At 36.4% G+C, this 24,266-nt stretch overlaps 1 protein-coding gene across 1 annotated transcript; it reads right to left on the bottom strand.

The window, feature by feature from the left end:
• Positions 1–650: 650 nt before the first annotated feature.
• Ccdc196 (coiled-coil domain containing 196) lies at positions 651–15,225 on the bottom strand. The gene is given in 9 exon segments (XM_021248656.2): positions 651–931; positions 1,792–1,847; positions 7,514–7,655; positions 8,027–8,086; positions 8,851–8,928; positions 12,323–12,373; positions 13,052–13,148; positions 14,600–14,752; positions 14,855–15,225. Coding segments are annotated over 9 exon segments (804 nt in total). The 5' UTR covers positions 14,902–15,225; the 3' UTR covers positions 651–811.
• Between the last annotated feature and the right edge of the window lie 9,041 nt (positions 15,226–24,266).

Here is a 24,266-nt window from a genome sequence, read left to right as displayed (position 1 = left end):
TACACAGATTTGAGAATAACTGGGGTAAAAGAGCACTAAACTCAGTCCTTAAGAAAAATAGGCAATGGTGAAACAGACAAGGAGACAAAAATCTTTCAGCTTTGTGAATGGAGATAATAAAAGTCATGGCACTTAAGAGGAACTTTATGTTTGTAGAGCTCGATGTAAGATATATGAAGGAAGGGGGACAATGAAAAATGAGTCTGAGGAAGTAGGCAGGAGGCAGATCATTTATGGTCTGTGAAGGAATTTAGACTTTATAATAAAGTCAGTGAAAAACCAGTAGGGGAGTGACAAGTTCTCATTTCTCTTTCTAAAATGATATCTTCAGTAGTACTGCGATAGATGGATTAGGGAGACTAGAAGCAGGGAAACTAATTAAAAGAAAGAGGGGCTAAGTAAGGAGGTAGAATCAACAGGGCAATTGGATCTGGTTGGTGAGAGAGTAAGAGCAGTCTAGAGAACATGATTTTCTTCATTTTGTAGATACTCATTTGCCAGCAGTGAATCTGCCTAAGATTAAAGACCTCATAGGTAAGGAAGAACTCCTATTTAAAAATTTAACTACATACAGTGTGGTTTGAATCTAGTCATCTGAAATCTAAAAGCGAACAAAACAGTCAGAGGCTGTTTATAATCCCTAAATGACTAAATTCTGACACGCTTAAGGCCAAGCATCTAACATTTCCACCCAGATTGGTGGGGGAGAGAGAGGAAAACACACTGAAACAAAGATTTGAGAGACTTTAATTAACACAAACGGCTGTGCCTAGTCTTTAAACCTGTCCAAAGCAAATGGAGTGAAAGCTTTCTAATCCTTCTGAGTTTCATCTGGCAGTGACCTCAGAAAAAAGAGCCTCCCTCCTACATCATCACACTGACTTTCTTTAGCTCCTTGTTGTTCTGTGCAGGCTTTTGATCCTAGGATTCTCTGTAATAGAAAAAAAAAGATAGTTCAAACTATGAGGGCAGATCTTCAAAAATTATTAAATTAGAATGTATGTCAACAACTCCATTGAAGCGCCTAGGGTGAGCCTTGTACCTTTTCCCCCAAAATAAGACCTAACTGGAAAATAATCAGCCTTGAAAACTAGAGATCAAAAATGCCAGCCCCAGGGCTGGGAATTTAGCTCAGTGGTTCCACCGCCCACCTTGCAAGCAGAAGGGCCCGAGTTCAATCCCCGGTACCAAAAAAAAAAATCAAAAACAAAAATGCCAGCCCCAATCAGCCTATCCTTGCCCATCACCTGCCTTACAGAGTAGCCACTAACCAAGAGAATAGTGATGGCAGGTAAGGCAAGAACAGGCTGATTGGGGCTGGCATTTTTGATATCTAGTTTTCAAGGCTAATTACTTTCTGGTTAGGTATTTTTTTGTTGTTTTTTCTTTTTTTTTGGTACCAGGGATTGAACTCAGGACCTTGCGCTTTCGAGGCAGGGGCCAGAACCACTGAGCTAAATCCCAGCCCTGGTTAGGTTTTGTTTTGGGGGAAACAGGTCTAGTAAAGTTCTTGTCTAGCATGACCCTGGTTTGCCTAGGCTTGTTAGCAATCCCCAACACCACAAAAACAAACAAACAAACAAAAACAAATACATTACAAAAATCGACTTCGACAATCTATTCAATCTTTTAAAATTGGGGATTTTAAAAAAGAAAGTAGGGCTGGGGATTTAGCTCAGTGGTTCTGCTGCCTGCCTTGCAAGTGCAAGGTCCCGAGTTCGATACCCGGTACCAAAAAAAACAAAAACGAAAAACCAAAAAATAAAAAATAAAAAAGAAAGTAATTCTCACCACATTGGGTTTATTTCTGTCGAAAGTTGTTTTGCTCATAGTTGTGTCCATAGTACCTGATGCAAAACATGAACAAAATAAGAGCTTCTTTTGAGAAAAGAATCTAGATACTGAATTGCAAAATATTAACATTCATCATAGTATATACTTGTATTATTGTAGGCTAGACTCTATGAATTTTCTGTTTTAAAAAATAACTTCAAGTGTCATTTAAAGTTGGAGTAGTGGTCCTTTTTTTCTATTGAAAAATTATACCCTTGTGGGGGGACCATTTAAAGATTACATGCAAATAAAAACAACTTGGAGAGTCTACAAAATGTACTTCTAATACAACACTTAAATGAAGAAGTGAAATGATAACCCAGACATCTGTTCCATAAAAACAGTCAATTCTGATTAGCAGAAAACAAAAGAGAAAGGTAAGGGTAAGAAAGGGGGAAGAGAAAGGGGAGGCAGGCAAAATGATAAGGCACAGTCTGAGTGGGAGAAGGGAGATGATAAAAGTGGGAATAAGGGGGAATCATAAGGTGCTATGTAGACCCCATAGTGTAGGTTAGAGTTGCCAGACTAACATCTAAGACATTCAGTTAAATGTGAAGTTCAATGAACACCAATAATTTTTTAGTATCAGTATTTCCCATGCAATATTCAGGACGCATTGACACTAAAAAATTATTGTTTATCTGAAATTGAAATTTAACCAAATATTCTTTTTATTAAATATGACTACCCTATCCTAGACATCCTGAGTGTGCAATGCAAACAAATTGAATCTATTGGTACCCCACTAAAACAATTCTGATAATAAGGATACAGTTTAGTTGTGGGCTTTTTTGGTATGGGAGATTGAACTTGGGACCTTGCGCTTGCAAGGCAGGCGGTGGCACCACTGAGCTAAATCCCCAGCCCGAGTTTAGATATTTGAAGCTTCAAACTTTATATTTAGGAGAAAAAAAAGGATTCTACTTTCTCCCTGAACCTAACTTTAACATTCAGTTGGTTCAGGTTGCCTAAAAATTTATGAAAGCCTGTACTTGAGAACAAAACCACTTATTAAGGGCCTAGAGTTAAGGTAGCTGTGGTTTTCTGCCCCTGCCTTTGAACATTTTAGTTTAACACTACTATTTTTCCTTCAGAAGCACCTGCTAAAGTGTATTGCAGCCATCTGGAAGAGTAATAGTAAAGTGAAGGGAAGGTTAAAGATGGGAGGAATGACTTCCTTTCAGAGCAGAGAATTGTTGCGTACGTAAGATCTCAAGAATATTCACGTCCCATCTCTTGGGCTTTCATCTGAATTCATAAGCGTAACATAATATCCACATCCAGCCCTCAGGTTCTTCTCAAAGAACTTTCTGTTTCTTTTCAAAGAGCTGAAGATAATGCTACGAGTTGGGGATGGAAAAGAGAAAAGGTTGTCAAAATCAAATGTCTTATCACAAGTTATATTATTACTGAAGATAAATTTCTTCTTTATACACCAGCCGCTGTGATAGGAAATTCAGCTGAATTTAGAGATTGCTTAGTGCATATGCTCTCTAAGATAGGTCACCAATAAAGTCCACAAACTGTTCTCTTAATCCTACAGAAGCCAGGAAGGAGCTGCTGAACACCCTGAGTCAAATTATAATTTTATAAATCTCCTTAAATGTGACCTGTTTCTGGAAAGACCCAAGCAAAGATTTCTCCCAAGGTGTAAACAATAGGAAAGTGTTTCTCTCTTTTAGAAGACTACGTGATGCAGATATGCTAAGCAGATAAGACTGACAATGGTAATGCTACATCCAAGCCTCAAGAGAATTCTTGTGTAGAGCTTGGTTGAGTTATAACAAAGTCAGCAATATTTGCCAACCAAGTAGATCATACCGCTGCAACTCAGCCAACCAGCACGCTGGACAGGGGGAGGAGGGATTCTTGGCCAAGGGCAGTAGGGTAAAACCTCCCTCTACTGGGAAATGCCCAGAACTGGGGGCCTGTACATTGATTTGCTGGGAGGTGTGTCCAAAATTGCATTTCATCTTTTCTCTAAGACAGGTTTATAGATTTCAATTTTTTTGAAGCTAAAAGAAAAGGAAGATAATTGGAGCACTATTAAATACTTAAACCCCTGCAATTTCCCATTTTTACCTAAGTGTCCTAATCGCCCAATTTATCTACGGTAGAGAGAAACAGTATTAGATAAGAGTTGAGGAGGAAGTGGATTGTGACTATTTTTTGGAGCAGAGAGCCCTGAAGTTCAGGGACTAGAATAATAGATAAGGATTATGTGGTAGAATATTGAATTTAATATGATTTAATTAATGCTGTCAGTAATACATCTTGTACCATAGATTATGACACAAAACATCAATAGGTTGTTTTTTTGCTTTTTAAATTTGGTATATAAATGTGGTGCATTTTGTCCTAAGGGTAACAGAAACTCAATCTGTTCCACAGCCGCGTCAGGCTTCCGGAATTATCTGTTTAAAGTGGACTCGAAGCCTGGCTGTGGTTGGTGCCATCTACTGGGAGAAATGTGGAATTACATATATCTCAACCCATTTTGTAACCATGTTTTCTTTGCTATGGAGTAAATCATCAGCTTTGGGAAGTGAATATCATTCTTCAACGGGAGGATAATACTTTCAACAGCTGAAAAGTTTGGATTTAAATCATAGCTTGTAGGGCTTGAAGAGGCATGAGGAATCCTGTACTTTAATAACACTGCCATAGTCTAGAAGAACTAAACTTTACATATGGAGGGAGAAGCCTAGCTTCTCTGAATTTATTTCTTGTTCTATAATTTGTGTTGCATAGAATCATTGTAAAGTTACAAAAAGGGAGAAGTTCTTAACATGCTCTGTAAAGTGCTAAGATTGTTTTAGACAGAGAAAAACTTGAAATTAAATGACTTGCTTGGGTCATGTAACAGGGCCTGCAACTCATACACATTACTCTAAACCCAAAGCTTTTTTTCAATAATTTACAACTTCTGAAAATATGATGGTGAAATGATTTGAAGTACAACTATGATAAATTTAGGTGGCGTAGAAGCACAGTATTCAATACTATAAATCGCAGGGGGAAAATGATCCCTTTTTCAATACTTTAAAAATTTGATGGCATCAAGGAGAAAGTACCAATTTGATGCTTGCTTTCTTTTAAATTCTGATTTTATAATCTCATTTTCAAAAATAAAATGGGCCTCAGGCTTGAATATCTTGTTAGAACATCAAAATTTTGGGTTTTTTTATACTTATTGTTTGTATACTTATTAAGTTTTTGTATAATTATTAAGGGAAACTATACTGGTTTTTCAATTAAAATAGTAATGTACATTTTATTTTGAAGTAATGGATTTATGAAAAAAGAAGTTACTGTAGCAAAAATTGAAAAAACAATAGTCAAAGTGACATATAAAGTTAAGAAACACTAAATACTTCTCTACCATGTCACTGTTGACAATTATCTCAATGCAATTTCCTTTAACATTCTTCCATGACGATAGCTAATATTTTTTTGTTTTAATAAAAAAGTGAAACACTAGGTATTGTAAATAAGCAAACATTCAGGACCCTGTTAGATTACAGATACACTTGGGCTCAAACAAATCCTAAAATTTTGAATATATGTGTTACAAAATGAAATTGATCTATGACCAATGCTCAGTGAACGCATAATAAAACACAGGACCAGGGGGTCAGCTATGTCTGTGGCTACATTAGTAACAACATTGGTGGTAACTGAACAGTATAGTACCCTCTCTTCCTTTCTTTTTGTTGGTTTGTATTTTTTGTTTTATTTATTTATTTTTCTGGTACTGGGGATTGAACTCAGGGCCTTTGCACTGAGCTACATCCCCAACTACAGTCCTTTTTATTTTTTATTTTGAGACAGTATCTTGCTGAGTCTTGTGATCTTATCTCAGCTTCCCAGACTGCTGGGATTACAGGTGTGCACCACCAATCCTAGCTACTGCCCTATCTTTTATTTCTTTAGGATTTTAAGAGAAGAAAAGGAGATGAAGGAGAGAAGGGATGACTGATGGGTCGTCCCAGTTAGATCTGATTCAGCGTTTTGCAAGCAAGGAAAAAAAAATCCAGTGATGCACTCAAGTTGAATTGAATCCTTCACTATATACTAATTTGGGCTTGAATCTGGAATTTTAAAACTTTTGGATCTTTATGTGGATCCCTTTGGATAACCTTTAGCTAATTTTGAATGAGATAAACCAGGAATCTTTCTGTCCTCTTCATAACCCTCCTTTCCTCTGTCTTTTTAATTTGTATCTTAACGACTTTATATTACTTCTGGTTGCACTCTAGGTTTTTTCTTTCCAGCTATCTGCTGTACAATTCTTTTCAAAATATAAGTTAAAAGAGAAATATATGAGAAATGCTGCCTGAAGGATAAATAGTTGATGTAGTTCTCTAGATTTTCAAAGTTTTACCTATGAATCAAGGCAGAGTGTTAATGTGGTATGTGACCAAATTATTTTGAGTTGATCTATCTCCTTTAAAAAATTTCAAATTAATAATTTGCTATCAAGTTGTGCTAAGGAACAGATAAGAAACATCCTAGAAAATTTAGATTCAGAATTCATTTAAAAATATTGTTGAGGATATTGATGGCTATTATCATATACAGGGTCCTGTCCCCATTATGGGTATGTAGAAGACAAATTTCTTTTAGGTCTCAATACAAGCAAAAGCTATGTTTTGCTAAGCAATTGGTTTGTTGTTACATTGTGGACAGTGTAAATCCATGTTTCTTTTTGCTGGGGAATTCAGAATCAAATTTATTGCCTATCTCTACCAACCATATAGTACTTCCATCATGCATTTTCACATATTTTTCCCTTTCCTTTAATTTACTCATTTTTTATTTAATCCTATGTGTTGTGTGTGTGATATTTATAAGCTTTCAAGCCTTTTGTGGAATAAGACTGAATAGAAATTAGAAACACCACTGCTGATAGAACATTATCATCCCTTAGCTACAATTTCTCATTGCATGTCTGTTATACAGAGTTCAGACTCATAGATATATGAAAATTTAAGAAAATTTCTTTATTTCTCAGAGCCATTCCTCTATTCTGCTTTTTTATTGTTGCTGTTAGTTTTGTTTTGTGTTTAGACAGGTTCCCGTTATCTAATCCAGGTTGGCCTTGAACTTTGTGATTTGCCTGTCTCAGCTTTCTGAGTACTAGGATTACTACTATCTTGGCTTTTTATTAACTTTTTTCTACAAAACTATATGTTTTCCTGTAATGATGCCATAAATTCTGTAGGGGAAATCGCTGAAACTCCTAGAGAAACAACGGGTTTGGTGAAATTCACAGCCACTGTCAGATGTCTATCCCCTTGATCTTCTGCTCTGAAGTAGCAGAGTCTACTACTATAAGATTCATGAAATGAAAAACTCTAATTCATAGAAAAAGGGAAAAGATGAGAAGGAAGCTAATATCTTATAGAGTATCAACTCTGTTATCATTTACATATACTAAGTACCTAATATATTACTTTATTTTTACAAAAGTAAGCATAATTTCCTTCAGAGAGAATTCTTACATTTGTACAAGAGCTTCTGAATACTATTAATAATGATGACAGTGAAAACATTTATTATACCACTAACATTTAACTCTCTGTATGATAGGTATTGTGTTACTTTACAATCAATGGATTCTCCAATGTTAACAAACAAAACAAAACCTCAAACTGTCTACTTAGGATACTCTACCTACTTTGGGATTGTGGAAGATTTTAAAATGCTTGCTTTGGCTCAAAACTCTGCTGTAAGTACAGTGATAATTTCAGGTCATTGGCCTTCTGATAGTTCTTCAAGGCGTCAATTCTCAATTCAATCACTTTTCCGTGAAAGTCATTCTGAAAGAAGACATTTTTCAAAGCTACTCATACAATATTGGTTTTTCTAAATCCACTGTTACCTGAATGTCTTTTATGCAGAAGTTAAAAAATAAACCCCTTCTGGTCAATCCTTTAAAGTTTGGCAGTAGTATATGTTATCCACCCTCACCTTGTTTCAAAGAGAACAAAGTCAATGACGTAGGATGAAGTACTATTTATTCCAAGTAATTCAAGACAAAGCTAGAGATAGGTCACTTCAGCTACCTCCTGGTGATGCATTTCTTTTAGCAGCACAGCTTGTAACCCAGGATGAGGGGATTGGGCTTAAGCTAAAAGTCTTTGTATAAACAAAATTGTATTCCATGTCCAGCCTTGGGAGACCTTAATACCTGAAGGCTGTTGGCTTGTTCCTGATACTTGACCCATTCCATTTTCCTCTGTTTCTTTTCCTGGTGGAAGAAAGAGCCTCTGGGTGATAAGGTAAATTGAGATAAAAAAAAATCAGTTTTCTCAATTTGCTGCAGAAACTTTATAGTGAAATTATGCTGTCTTAGGTTCACTATTAGTTTGGCTTCAGTTGCAAAATTGTCTTAATTTGCCTCCTCTGTGCAATCCACTCTCTCAAAGCTAAAAGATAAATGAACAGGCCATTTTCTGTGAATAAGTTGATTATGGGAAGATGAGATACAAATATAATACCCCCACATAAATTTTCCAAGGCAAATTAACAAGTGTTCTGACATCACATAGTTATTGTGGAGTTGTCATTTTTGGTGTAGCTTTTCTAACTTTGTCCTAGCTAAAATGATTTCTTGGAAATTTGTGATGTCACTCTTAACTCAAACATAATATTCCAGGAGAACCAAGTTGCTTATAAAAATTTATATGGTTCAGGAACATATCATAGCTAATATATCTAATTTATCAGTTCCAAAAAAACACTACCATCCTTATCTCCTTCACTTTCTCTGCAAATGGTATCTCCAGTTCATTCTTGGATTTTTAGATGATAAGGGAGTTTTAGAAACCTGGGGTGAAAGTAGAGAACTAAAGGAATAGGAAGTCCCAAGAAAAAAGTTCCATGTCTTGAGAGACCATAAATCCAATACATCCTAAAAGCCTGGATACTCACTATCTGACTACCAAAATTAGCCTTGATTGTCAAGAGTCTGTTTCCAGTACTTGACATTCTAAGTACATGCAGTCCACTTACCTTTCCATCCTGCAAGTCTGCCTTGGTTTTTATCTGTGGTGCTTTTTGTTGATCATCAAGTTCTTCTGTCTCCAATGTCTGTGGAGAGATATTTTGGTAAATCTTTAAATTAGTGGGAGTTAATGAGAGAAATAGAAATCCACAGTGAGGCTTTTGGTTCCTGTCGGCAACTTCTCAGGGCCCAACATGGAAATTGTACTATGTACTAAAGGGGATTCAGAATATAATGAGACCTTCCTTTTGGTACCTTAAGTGTATCTTACAATAATAAAAGTTATTAATTGAACCTTTAGTACATGTCAATCACTAAGCTACTTACTACATTACTTTCACTATTTTACTACATTATAATCATTTTCATGTTATTCACACAGCTCTTTGAGGGATACTTTTACTTCCATTTTACAGGTGAGAAAATTTAGACTTGGAAAGGTTATGTCATATGTTTAGGGTTATACAGTGACAGACCTGGAGTTTAACCAGATCTTTCTGGCTCTAAAGCCCATGTTCTTAGCCACTAGTCATGCTGTTCTTCTCCATTTCTCCTTGTCTAAGGATGGGTAGGATGAGCCAGCCATGGCAGCACATGCTGTCAATCTCAGCACTCAGGAAGCTGAGGTAGGAAGATTGCCACCAGTTCATGGCTACCCTGGGCTACCTAGTGAGTTCAATGCTTACCTGAACTACATAGTGAGATCCTATCTCCAAAAAAAAAAAAAAAAGAAAAAAAAAGGAAATGGGTAAGTTGATCACAAGCTAAGTTGTATGGACATCCATTATAAAGAATAATTTGGGAGGGGGCTGGGGATTTAGCTCAGTCGTGCCGCCACCTGCCTCTCAAGAACAAGGTCCTGAGTTCAATCCCTGGTACAAAAAAAAAAAAAAAATTGGGAGCCTTGGAAAAGCTAGGTTGCACTGGACTTACCATCATGTCTCAAGAATTTAGGAACTAAAGCTTCTGACACTTTGCAGAACTGATCAGTAGCTGCTGCTGAGAACAGATCTGTTCTGCAGATCTCAGCACAAGGTGCAGGACTTGGAGGCATCCTGATTATTTCTGGAAAGGTGAGATGGAAAAAAAGCAGTCAGAGATCACACCACATGCCTGTTTTTATCACAGGAAAAATCTGCTCTTCTAGTTGCATAATCCATGAAAAAGCACTTGGGTGCCATGGGCTAGTCCACAAAGGAACGCCCTTTCCTGGTTTCCCAGCCAAAAAGCAAAGCCCTAAACTTGTCATTGTGATGCAGTGATTGTTGTGAAATTATTGAGTTAGGCATTCATTTGTTCGCTTATTCAACTTACATTTATTGATTCTCTACTATGTTCCCAGGATTATGTCAGATGTTAGGGATTCAAACAGAGCAACCAAGATACAGGAGGAGCTTGTATCCAAGCAGGGGGAAACAAGAACAAGAAAAAATGCATATATATTATTTTAAAATAACAGTAAGTTTGTACTATGAAAAGTGCAATGGAGGACATGAACTGAGTGGTATAATGGAAACCAGGAGGATGCTCTATTTTAGATGGAGTAAACAAAGAGGCCATTTATGAAGAGGTGATACTTAAGTGGAGACTTGAAGGATGAGGATGAGCCAACTGTGAGAAAACAGTATTACAGGTGGGGTTAAACCAAGAACAGAGGCCTTGATCTTGAAGACATTGGTGTAGGAAAAGATTTTATGAACAAAACCTCAGTTGCCCATGAACTAGCACAAACAATCAACAAGTGGGATCTCTTCTTATTAAAAAGCTTCTGCACAGCAAGAGAAACCACCAGCAGTGTGAAGAGACAACCCACAATGTGGGAAAAAATCTTCACCTGCTCTTCCTCAGACAAAGGTCTACTATCTCGAATCTATGAACAACTTAAAAAAATCAGACCTTCCAAAGTTAAAGACCCAATCCAAAAATGAGCATCTGAAATGAACAGACATTTCTCAAACAAAGAAGTAGAAATAGCAAATAAATACATGAAAAAATGCTCAACATCACTGGTCATTCAAGAGATGCAAATGAAAACAATGCTGAGATTCCACCTCACTGCAGAAAGAATGGGGGCTATCATGAAATCAACCAATAACAAATGCTGGCAGGGCTGTGGGGAAAGAGGAACCCTGCTCCACTGCTGGTGGGAGTGTAGACTGGTGCAACCACTGTGGAAATCAGTATGGAGATATCTCAAAGAACTAGGACTGGAAGTCCCATTTGACCCCACTATTCCATTGCTGGGGATCTTCCCCAAAGAATTAAAAGAATCATACCACAGTGATATATGTGTGCCCATGTTCATAGCAGCACAGTTTGTGATAGCTAAAACTTGGAAACAGCCCAAATGCCCATCAACTGGAGACTGGATAAAGAAAATGTGGGGTTTTCTTTATAAAATAGAGTACTACTCAGCCATAAAAATGAGAAGTTAGAGACATTTATAGCTAAGTGGATGCACATTGAGGCGATACTCTTAAGTGAAATAAATAGGGTACACATGTATAAATACCGAACAGTTTCTCTGGTGTGAGAAACTGAAAGTGTAAATAAGGACTAAAATGTGTAATAGGTAATGTGAAATAGGAAGAAAAGGGGCAAAGGGGAAGGAAGTGGGAGGGCTAGGGGAAAGGATAGAAGGGAATGGGATTAATATGAGAAAATGGGAAAATAGGAACAAAATCTTTGTAAATAGGGAGGACTGGAGGGGTTGAAGGGAGGGCTGGGAAAGGGTGAAAAATAAGAACCAAGAGAGATTATGTAAAGGTGCAAATTTCCAATGATGAATGTCATTATATTGTACACCTAAAATGTACCAATGATTAGAATGAATAATTGATAATGCAAAATAGGAAGAAAAGGTTCAAAGGGGTAGGGGTAGTGGGAGGGGAAGGGGAAAGGAAAGAAGGGAAAGGAAAAATGATGAGAAATGGAAAAAATGGAAATAAAGTCTTTGTAAATAGGGAAGGGTGGAGGGGGTGAAGGGAGGCCTAGGAATGGGGAAAAAATAAGAACCAAGATGCATTATGTAAAAGTACAATTCCCAATGAGAAATGTAATTGTGTTGTATACCTACAATGTACCAATAAAAGAATTTAACAAAAAACAAAACAAAACAAAACAAACAAACAAACAAACAAAGAACAGAGGCCTTGAGATAGGAAAAAGATTGGCATGTTTGAGAATTCACAAGAATGCCAGTGTGATGGTTTCATGGAAAATAAGGGTAGGACTTCTATGAGAGGAGACTGGAGAGGTGATCATGAGCCAGATTATGCCACAACAAGGAGGGCTGTAAAGGGTTTTCATAAGAGTAACATGCTTCAGTTGTTTGAGTCACCTGCTGTGCAAAGAATGCATTTAAATGAGGCATGAGTGGAAGCAAGGACATGAAAAAATGAGGATGGGGCTGGAGGAATGGCAGGTTCTTTGCATTATGATCTGCAGGACAGTACTTCCAAGAGATCCTTAGAGGCACACCTTGTTCCATAGCATCTCCATTTCCTTCCAAAACATCTTGTTTTTCCTTTCCTGTTGGGGGAGGGGACCAAACAAAGAGAGACATGTGTTGTCCAGGCATTAAAGTGAGGTTGGAAGGAATTACTAAGTTAATGGTGGCAAAGGGGTCCTGAGACATAATAAACCACAGAGGAAGGCAGTAGTGAAGGGCCTAGTCAAAATCCAGGGATGCAAGAGATGAGTTTGATGATGATGGTTAAAAAAGTTGTTATTGCAAGTAATAAATATGAGGATTATGAGATGGTATCAATAGAAATGAGTTCTAAATTCTAAGATGTTCTCATCATATGACAATATCTCTGGGCTTAGATCAATATTTTCTAATTTTTAGGATCCTTTACATGGTTGATTCTTTAAAAGATTAAGATTCTCTAAGAGCAAACTACTTTTTTCTTCTACTTTGATGGATATCTCCTAGCCTGTAACAGTGAGAAGTGTTAATATGCTTATAGTCATTAACCACAAGTTGAAAAGGTTTTTAAAAAGCCAAAGAAAGAGAATTTTGCTTGCTAGTTCTTGCTCTTCCCAACATACCATCTGACTCCCTCTGGATCATTCTGGGCTTTCTTTCTCAAAGAAATAGGAATGTTGGAGCATCAGATGTTATAAATTAGCTGTCTGTCTTTCCTTGTACTTCTGTCACCAGCAGTGGAATTGAGCCCTGTTCAGGAGTACCTACCAACCTCTTACCAGGTTGTGTTTCATCTCCTCTGCTTCCTTAATGAGCTCTACAACTGAGGATTCATCACACTCCTTCCCTGCCATGATCTGCCTCATGATCTGCAGACTAAAGGAAGAGAGATATCATAAAACATAAACACCTTCTAAATGTTAATATACATTTTCTGAGTCAGCCAGAAAGTACTCTACCATGGAAGTTACAGGGGGGCTGAAATTTCAGCAGGTATGGAAGTCTCTTTGGAGGTAGAAGGTTGCTATAACTTGGACAAATCCATTCCTAATTGACATCTGTCGCACTAAATGTTTATTAATGAATTCTGTGCTTTTTAATGCTCAAAATTTAGGTCTCCAACAGCCAGTAAAATCTGCCCCCTCAAAGAATGTTTTGATGTATGACTTTTGGGGAAGGAGTGATTCTGCCCCTGTAAAGGAGGGGGTTAAAAAATCTGATGGGGGGGTCAGCTGGGGATTTAGCTCAGTGGTTCCATCATCTGCCTTGCAAGCTCAAGGTCCCGAGCTTGATCCCCAGTATCAAAAAAAAAAAAAAAATCTGATGGCTTTAGGAGAAATCTTAGATTTATGGCCTATACTATCTCTGTCTACCTTCTCCTACTCCTTGAGTCTCCAAACAGACATTTGATTTTGTCAGGGGAACCACATTTATCTTTGGTAGTCCTCATAACATGCAAACCATTAAGAACTTTATAACAAAATCTGAAATAGTATAAAGTCTTTGTGAAAGAGGACTTTTTTTATAGGCATTAATTAATTAATTAATTATTTTTTTTTGTACCGGGGATTAAAGTATTAATTTATATTTTTCTTTCTTGTCCTGTTTCCTCTCCAGTTCTAAGCAGAAATCCAGGCCTTTGTATTCTCTTGCCCTGAGAGAAGTCTTTGCTTCTGGTTTTACAACCAGCTGGTGCTAGACTACAACTTGTTGCCTGGCTTGTATTCTCCAAAAGTCTAATTCCTTTAGTTGCTTATGATACAAAGAGGGTAAACCAATTGAGGTAAGATTTTTCTGCGACTAGAAAGGAAACAGGGAGTTGATGGATCCCAAGGGCAGTAAGAATTTTAGCAAACAATTAAGACCTCAGCAGCCTAGTATGATTACAAGAGGCTGGGCCCAAATCCAGAGAGCTCCTAGGCTTAGAAAAATTCATTCTGCTACTTATTAGTGTAGAAAGAGCAGAGTCATTTATCCTAAAGTGATTCTGCAAAGATGAAGGCAGAAGCTATCAGTATGACTACAATAGACCAAAATTATTAAAGACTTTCACCTGTTTCTTTGGTGGGCACTGAGGGGGAAGAATTAACAACTCTAGAGTCATGAGATGAGGGCTGAATCATATTTAATATTACTAAAAAAAAAGGTAAAGGATTCATCTTCACCCTAATTTTGTGTTACAAATTCTTTACATTCTACTGGAACTGAATGTCCAAAGTTAAAAACAAAACCCAAAACAAAACAATGTAAGTAATCATTGTTAATCCTGTGGAGATTAAATTCTCTAGTCTTTCAATCTCTAGGATACTTGAGTAGGGAGCCCTTACCTTTTTTGCTTTTCCTCCAGGTTAGACATTAACTTCTGGAATAAGAGGCTGTTCTTATCTTCTAGAGGTTTTAGCATCTCTAGGAGTTCCTGCTTCCTTATCTTTAAGTCCTCATTCAGTTCCTTCAAGTAGTTGTCATCTATTTTAGAGCTTCTGTGGAAAGAGACACCATAATATCTGCCATTAGCCTGGGTTAATAAAGGCATTTTTCTCTCCTGGATAGTTGCCATTTGGCTTCTTCCACTAAAGACTCACCTTTTCCAGGGCACAAAAGATCCTGAAGAGTTTGCACCACTTGTCATCTTGAAGGGCAACTTCTACTTCAAGAATAAAGAGGCTTTCTTGAAAATATATGCCTTCTTTGCCTATTCAGTTAAGACATCATTTTTGTGCAGCTGTTCTTGAAACTCCTGCTGCTTTGTTGGACTGATTTTAGCTACAGTGTGATGTCACAATAGTCCTAGCCCACAAAATCAGCAGGCCTTGTTGAGTAGCATCAGTGGTGGATTGTCGACTGAAAAATACTTAGCTATATCTGATCAATTCTTGTTTTAGCTTTAGCCTGTTGCTGGGAGTATTCTTCTAAAGTCTTTGAGTGAATAGGATGGAATCTCAGTGTATCTCCATTATGGAATTCCTATTGTGTTAGAAAATGGTGACCTATCAGAAATAACTCATCAACACCGTGGCAACAGATCTCTACAGAATGCCTGCGTGAAGTACTGTGTGAAGTACTGAATTTGTGAGTGAGGAAAAGATAAAGAGGCAGAGCACCAGGTTTTGGGGGGAGGGGTTAGGAGAAGGATGAGATAATTCTAAGAGACATTTAAAAAATGATAGAAGGCAAACTGGCAAAGGGTATGAATATAATAAAGTAATGTAATATATGAGCCATTGTCATTATTTTCCAATCTTTAAAATGTGATATGCCATAATGTCATGGTAAAAGGATATTGGACATGTAGTGAGAAGATGCATTTTGTACCATACTGTGAGTATGTCCTTCCATAGCTGGACTCTTTTCCTAAAGGGTGTAATTCTAGGCTTACCTCCAGATTCTGATTCTGCCTTCATTTTCTTTTTGTCAAACCACACATCTTCTGAACCCTAAGGTATCCCATCTTCATTTGTATCATCTATGTTTGTATAAGTGGGAGATAATATAGAGTTACACATTTATTTTTGTGCACACCTGTGTGTGTGTGTGTGTGTATGTGTGTGTCCTTTAAGTAAGCTTTTAAGGCAGAATTTTCAGAGAAAGTTTCAAATGTGAACTGTCATGTCAATTTCAAGTACAGACGGAGCATTTCTATGCCATATTCTAGGTGTGTTCTCCTGAATAACTTAAGCCCTTTGTATTATGAGAAACCAGTCACTTTACATATTTCCTGTCATGCTCACAACAAACATATCAGTTCAGCATTACAGTGGTGTCTGATTCATGTTTGGTATTCATATTTAGTGAGATTTTGGTTGGTTCAAGTTTGTTCAATGCCCCAATTAAATGGTCAGAGTTTAAAAAGCTGAGTTTTCAGAAACTGTAAACTCAGAGCCCTTCATTTTCAAGATCTTTTTGAAAGGCTCTTAACCTCCTTTTGTACTTATAATTTTGTATATTTTTTAGAAAGAGAAACTTCCCCTAATTATATTCAATCAAGTCTCACAAAATCTGGATCTGGCCTTAGATAGATACATACCTCCACTAACTATCCTCTACAGTAAAGCCTCTTTGCAGACGGTCTACAAAAACTATCACTAAAGCATACATGTGTCACTTGAATGTTTTGTGTGATTCCTAGTGAATATCATTTTAAATTGGAAAAGCCATAATAGATCAACCATAATTCACATTAGTTGCCCTAGGAATATCCATGAAAAATTTAAATTGAATTAAGGTGAGCAGAAGCCTCACAAGTTGCAAAGAAGTATTGGGTGGACTAATTATTATTAATAGCATCTTAGACTGCATATGTGACAGGTGGTAGCAAACAGTAGAGGACAAAAATGGCATTGATCACTAAAGCATGGCCTTTTTAAATTTCATGTTGTGACATTTGGCAGGCAGAACTATGAAAGAATTTTAAAACATTTAATGGGCAGGCAGCACACCAACTCACCTTCCTTTTTGTCCTTGCTCGTAAGTGATTCAAAGAGGACGAACACTTGCTAATCTTATGTGGTCTTTTCTGTAGTTAATCAGCAGTTTTTATTTCCTAATATTTCAATGTCCATTTCTTCAACTTGGAATATAAATTCCAGGGAGAATATTTGCCTTATAATAACCTACATAGACATTATGGTGAACAGCTTTTAAAAACTCAGTAGTATTGAGAAGGGATAATTGATGCACAACATTAGTCCTGGGTACAGGGAGAAGGCAGGGTGAAGCTGCAGATGACCATTTGCAGTAGTAAGGAAGGAAGTAGACCAATAATTTTTTCTGAAGTAGAAAGTTAGGCCATCTGTTGATTGGGAAGGCAGACAACCTCAGAAGAGCAATCACTTGAGATTTGGAATTGGACCTGAGTCATGGCAAAGGAAGTCAATCAGGCAAGAGGGGAAGGATTGCCATGTAGTGTTAAGGGTCAATGTGAGTTTGCAAATTGGTGATTTGTCATGTCATGAATCAGAAGTTATGCAATTTTTTCCAGCAGTAGTTGGAAAACTGAAAGCAATAGTTGAGAGAACAGATGGTTGGTTGACTCTGGACTGGGACTTGGCAGAAAAGACAAGCAGAAGTTCAAGGGAGTAAGGGGGCTGAGAGTACTGGTGAGTATCCATCAAAAGGTTGATTGTAGTGTTCAGACTGTGTAGGGAAGAAAATGGAAGAGAAGACTGTCTACAAGAGGAGACATCAGATATTAAGATTGAGGAGTGAGGGTGAAAGAATAGAGATTATAGTCAATGAACATACTTCTTAGAAAATAAGTTGTGGAAGTTCTTCACTATAGGGATAAGTTATAGTAGTAATTCAGAAATTTTTTCTACAGTAAACCTGGAATCTGTTGCTTTCTGTCACTGCATAAAATTCACTGAAATTCATGTGATAACTCAAAATAGGACTTATATCAAGTTATTCACAATGACCTCATCCTTATTGCATTTGGTTTTAGTATCTGTTAAGAAAAAGTGTGATTGCTCTGTAATTAGAGAACTCAGAGCAATACCATTTTAGTGTTAGTTTTGCCAGCAGAAAACCAGATTAGTCTAATTAAGCGATATACATATGTATGTATATATATATATATATATATATATATAGAGAGAGAGAGAGAGAGAGAGAGAGAGAGAGTGAGAGATTCCTAAGATTTTTATTCTCACTTCCTTCATCTCTGGTGTGCAAGAAAAATTACAGAATTCTTGAATTCTTCATGAGGGAAACCTGAGAATGTTCTAGTGCTTTCTGACTCACAGCCAGTTCAAGACTTGAGGGGATTATAAAAATTATGTTAACTAAAATCTAGAAGTACTGACAAAAATCATAATAACAAACAATTGTTGACTCTTAAAGATCACTCATACCTCCCTTTGCTTTGTTATGACCGTTTTGTCACCTCCTTCCTTTTAATCCTTGTTTCTGCTGTCCCAAATTAGTCTGTACCTACATTTGGAGAGAGCTCAAGATCTTGAGAAGCTTGAGGTGAATTTTGGGATTCTTAAATTTTCTCTAAGGTCTTTTCTTTTTTTAAGTAATGCATCTTCTTAATGTGTCCAGATACTGGTCTTCAAATGGCACAAATACTTCAAGATAGATGGAAGTAAAGGTAGTTTTTACAGACTGTTTCCCCAGGTTTTCAATTTCTACAAAATACTATTTACTAAAATGAATCTGCCTAAGAGTCCCCCTTTGTTTCTTTGCCACCTCCCCTTTCCTAATCACCTTTTCCCACTTATTACAAGAATGTAATACATTTTAATCATCTGAAATCTTCAGTGACTTGTATTTTTTTGAGGGGTGCAAAATCCTTGAGGGCATTAAACTCAGCAAAATTCAAAATATTTGTGTTGCGGATAAAGAGAGTGAAGAATTGTTAATGACTGAATTACAAATTCTTTTGTGGGGACCAGTGACCCAATTCTTTGCTTTCAACAAAATTGAAAGAAGACCTAATCAAATTGCTAGGTTAAATTTATTAGAATTTAAATTTTATAATAAATTACAATGACTTTTTGGCCTATAATTTAGAAGGAGTTTCAAAGATCTGAGTAACATTGCAATAATAAAATATCTTCCATTCCCATCTACTTATTTGTGTGTTATAGATAATATATGGGTATTAGATATATAATATATGGATAAAATTGATTCTGAAAGACTGTCTTATTCCAACAATAGGTAATTGTTATAGTTTGGATCTAGATATCTCCCCAAAGCCTCATGCAGTCATAGGTGGGTGAATCTAGAGTGTGTGATGCTAGGATTAAGTTCGTGTGATTACTAAACCACTACACATGAGCGCTTGGTTTGACACTGCCCTAATCCCGGTAGTCTGAATAAGATAAAAGGAGTTGAAAGACACTGTTAAAGTCCCTTGTTCCTTTTGCTACCTGCCGGTGCCATGAACTGTTGCCCCTCTGTCACCCTGCCTCAGAGTCAGCCGATTATGAACTGAAACCTCTACAAACTGTGAGCCAAATAAACCCTTTCCCCTTTATCTTTGGGTGTCAGGTATTTTGTCTCAACAAGGAAAGAAAAGTAACTAACACAGAAATAATCACCTATGAAAACACAAACTAAAGTAGCTTATTTATTAAATTAATAAAAGTATTTCAAAAAATTAATGTTCTACATAAAAATGTTTATAAATTGTACAAAATACATATGCTTTTGTCAATTGTGTACTGCTAATAATTATAACTCTAATTTGATTCTGAAGAGATTTTAACACAGCACCTTAAGGTGACATGAAATAAAAATAAAATTTCAATATAGATATGAATACTTCTTTTGTAAAGAAGTATGATAGGTGTTAAGAAAAGACTTTCAAGCATAAAACACATTTCATTAAAATAAAATTCTGTTAATGAAGTGAAGGAAACGAGTTCAAGGAGAAAAAAATATAAAAACCTTGACTGCTGAAGAAATTTGTTCATATATTCAGATTTTTGTCAGATATGAGCATTTAAGATTCATTGAATACATTTTAAAGTGATATAAAATTTGTTTGAAAATGTCAATATTATGATATACCAGGAATTCTATTTTTATGCCCATCTAAAATTAGAATGAAAAGTTTAGATGTCAACTTAAAACACATGAAATGATACCAACTTTTTCAAAATTCTTCCAGAACACAAAAGCAAAATGCCTAGAGAACACTGCCATAGGGCAGAGGTTCTCTGGCTCTTAAGTGATTTAAGAATCATCTAGGGAATTTGAAAATGCTGCAGATTTTACAGGTTAACTCCCCAGAGATTCCTCCTGTGTGGCAGTGTGGTTTCTATGAGTACTCCCTGCTCATTCTGCTGTTGGATCTGTGGATCTGTTTTTGAAAAATACTGCTTCAAGATTTCTTCTTCAATCACAGTTCATCAGGAGAAAGCCACTTACTTGAATCTTTACTTTTTTTTCCTGGGCCTTCTATAGAATAGCTTCTTCTGAGTCAGATTTTATGTTACACCTTCACCTTTCACTTGGGATACCTTGAGAAAGTTTTATGAAAAAGGACATAGCCATTTCTGTATTAAAAATATTATTAAAGACATGATTCTATGACCAACTCTCCCCAGCCACCACTTTTGCCCATAGATGGCTACACATCATACATTTATTTCAGAATCATGTAATAAAGAAAATGTTACTTCTTTGGGAGAAATACTGGCATGTGTTATTCTTTAGGGACATACTAGTATATTAGTTTTTTAAAAATTTTCTTCTGATTTACTAGAGATTTCAGAAGCAATTGTGTGACTTTGAACATTTCAGTTATAACCAATAATTCAGTAAAGAAGATCTAGAACTCTATAGACTTGTTACTATATAAAAGTGCCAATATTTTCTCCAAATATACCTTAATTTTTTTGAGAGTTCTTGAAAATAAATTTTGGTAGAAGGTAGACAAAAACATGTATTCATGAATCATTTATTTATTTGCTTTACATTTTTTGAATCCTATTGTATTGTATACCCTAGACTTGCCTAGACCTAAAAATTATAAAGTCAAATGAGACAAATAAGAGAAAATTCTGGCTCTCAGGACTTTCTAGAACCAGAATCCTGAAAGGGCTGCTATTCTCCTTTTGTGAATTAGGGCAAAAATGCCCCCTTTAGGCAATAAGGTCTCTTAGGTGCAAGTCTTTGCTGGGGGTGGGGGTAGGTTGAGAGCAGCCCCCACGTGTCCTTTTTGTGAAAATGGCCTTATCAGGGAACCACCTGCATAATCAAATGCAGGTTAGAGGACAAGGATTTAGCTCAGTGGTTCTGCTGCCTGCCTTGCAAGCACAAGGTCCCAAGTTCGATCCCCAGTACAGAAAAAAAACATGCAGGTTAGACACCTTACACGTGAGACACTGGGCAGGCGGGAGTGCTCCTCGCAAATGTGGAGCCCATTGGGCGGGGGGTGGGGGGAAAGGGGTGTTAGAAGGCAGCAAAAGCCTTAGAGTGGGGTGTGGGGATGGTGAAATAGGTCCAGCTAAAAATGCAAACTCCGTCTTAGCAATTCTAAATTATTTTCAAGAGAAACTAGAAATCTAGATTGTTTTGGGGGGTGACCTCTTGACTTTCAAGTGCTGTATGGACAAAATGTGTATTTGTGCACTGCATTTGGCCTGCAGCATGCCATTTTAGAAACTCCATTCAAGAGCAATGTTTTTCTGTGCTACACTTTTCTCTTTTTGCATTGAAGTGCTCATTTTTAAAGACAGCATTTAAATCCAGATAATTCAAGCAGTGTTTTGCTTAAATTATATGAAATGTCAATTTGATCTTTCTTAATTTGATAGACTTAGATGTACTCTGTCAGAGAGTGAATGACAGAGGAAACTCTTCCAAAATAAAATGAAAACAAAACCCCAAAGCAACAGATATTTCTTGACACTCAATGTTAGGGATGATGGGGGACATAGAAAAGTATTAAGCAGTTAAAATGTAAACATCACGACTCAAGGTATACAATACATCTCAAATTAGACAATCTAGTCATATTGTATAGACAGAATTAGAAGTAGGCTCAGCAGTCTAAACTGAGTACAGAATTCTCTAGATCTATGTTCTCATATACCACCTCAGTTGACATGATTGGACAACCTAAAGAATTTCACTGCTGTAATTTTTTTTCTTTTGGTACCAGGGATCGAACTCGGGACCTTGTTCTTGCGAAGCAGGTGGTGGCACCACTGAGCTAAATCCCTGGCCCACTGCTGTAATTTTTAAATTTTAGTAATAACCTTCTATAATTTTAAAATAAAAATAAACATCTAATTATGTACCCCTATTCCCTATACTGCTTCAATGATTAAATGCTAAAAGTAAGAGATGGCATTTGTCATATTATTAAGACTCTTGTATAGTAACATTTTTCTGTGTTCTTTCATTTTCATTTGCAAATAAAGAGAGGAGTACACATGATAATTAGGAATATATAAAGAAGCAGAGTGAGAGCAGGGATTGTATTTTTAAGAGGCTTTGTTGTCCTTGGAGACAAACTCGAGAATTTTCTGGCTTTTTAAGATGCTCTTTTCCATGCAAAAATTCATTCAAAGTCTTGTTTAAATACTGTCTACTCCCTTGCACTTTATATTTTGGATGCATTCTAGCAAATTCCATGAATGTCACAAAATGAACTATCAAATAGAACATTATTTATTAACTATAGATTCATTTTAAATACATGAAAGTTTATTACTGGAATACATGTATTATGACCTAATCCATAAACCAAGCAGACTTTACTAATAAAATAAAGCACATTACATAGTAACATAATAAAAGATCTGAATTAGATCAGTAACTAAATTTTTTAATTGATTAAAAACTATTTACTCCAAATGGTTACTAAGCTGATTTAGGGGGTTCATATTAATTAAATAAAATTTGTTTGGAAGTTAAGTTATGATATGGAACAATATTTCAAAATATATGCTTTTAGGAACATACAGGTTTAAAAAGGATAATGGTTATGGGTTAATGGTTATGCTGCAAAGTCCCCTCTAAAGCTACTCTTGTGCATGTGATCATCAAAAAAGAAAGACAGATACATACTTTCATCTTCTGTATTGAACAGATTCAATGATTATCAAATCAAAATGGACTTGATAGTTGAAAGCATTGGCATTTTTCAGCTTGAAACTTTTTAATGTGTAGCAGACAATATTATTTGCATACATGACTTCTGCTTCCTGTTCAGTCCCAGGGTTAGAACCACAACTGGTCTGAGCAAATTGTGGCAAAATGCTTCCTCTCTAATAAAAGGAGAGAAAATAAAACAAGGAAAAAGGTTATTCACTTTTTATCCTTTCTCTCCCACTTTGGGCACTGTCCTAAAAGGACAAAAAACTTGTAGCTACATAACTATTTTCCAACAATGAGGTACAAGGCCAAGAAAATTATAAAGAGACTGACTCATCAGAGAAGAGACTGACTTGGGATGGTAGAACTGCTAAAACAACCTTTGAGCCACTACCTTTAAATGCTTTATTGTTTAAGCGAGGGACAGCTAGGCTTTTTGTTACTTGCAGTGGGATGTATTCTACCTGAAATACCATACAAATGCAGGGCTAGTGTTGTATCAGAGCCAGCACACACTGACTTGTGAAATGATGGTATCTATTTCTTTTCAATTCCACATTCACTGATTTAAAATAGCTTCAAATCATCTATGGTAGAAGCATTTACTATATGTGACTAGGTCAAAGATACATATGATATTTTTTTTCTTCAGAGAGCTGATTGTTAAGCATTTATCAGCAACATACCTCGAGGTGACTTACCTTACTCCTCCAGATAATGTAATTACAACTACTCTGCTAGCTGTCATCCTTAAGTGTACTTTTAATAGCAAATGGGTAATGAATTGTATGAGGACATTTTTAAGTTGTAGAGTTTTAGAACTAGTAGAGACTAGTGAATTTTAAAAAATCAAAATTAAGTATCAATTTGTTTAAAAACTAATCTAATATTACATATTACATGTAACCTAACATTATATAACTAGTTAATAGCAAACTCAAGTCTTATTATGGCTTGTGTCAAGATGTCCCCCCAAAGCTTCACGTGGTCATAGATAGTGCTTTTCAGAGGTGGCTGGATCTAGAGTGCATGATTCTGGATTAAAGATGTGATGCTGGGGTTGATTCATGGTGTAATGCTAGGATTATGAGTTACTCAACCTGGATGTGAGTGCTACCTGCTCTGAGAGTGGGGAGTCTGGATAAAATATAAGAGATAAAAAGAGGGCTGCTGTTGTCACTTCCTACTTCACTGCTTTGCTGCTCTCCTGCTTTCTGCCTACCATGAACTGTTTCTCTTCTGCGATGCCCCTCTGCCATGTTCTTGCCTTGGAGCCAGCTAACTATGATCTGAAACCTCTACGAAATGTGAGCTACAATAAACCTTTCCTCCTTTAACTTTGGGTGTCAGGTATTTTGTCTCAGCAATGAGAAAAGTAACAAAGATAAGTCCTTAATTTTTCTCCCCATTTTATTGATCTTTCTAGTATAGTATAGAGCC

This window comes from Heterocephalus glaber, unplaced genomic scaffold, assembly GCF_053883595.1.
Source record: "Heterocephalus glaber isolate CG9 unplaced genomic scaffold, H.glaber_assembly_v1.0 deba00001608, whole genome shotgun sequence".
Lineage (NCBI taxonomy): Eukaryota > Metazoa > Chordata > Mammalia > Rodentia > Bathyergidae > Heterocephalus > Heterocephalus glaber.
The sequence above is the reverse complement of the archived record's forward strand: the minus strand, read 5'-3'. Positions and strand labels throughout refer to the sequence as shown.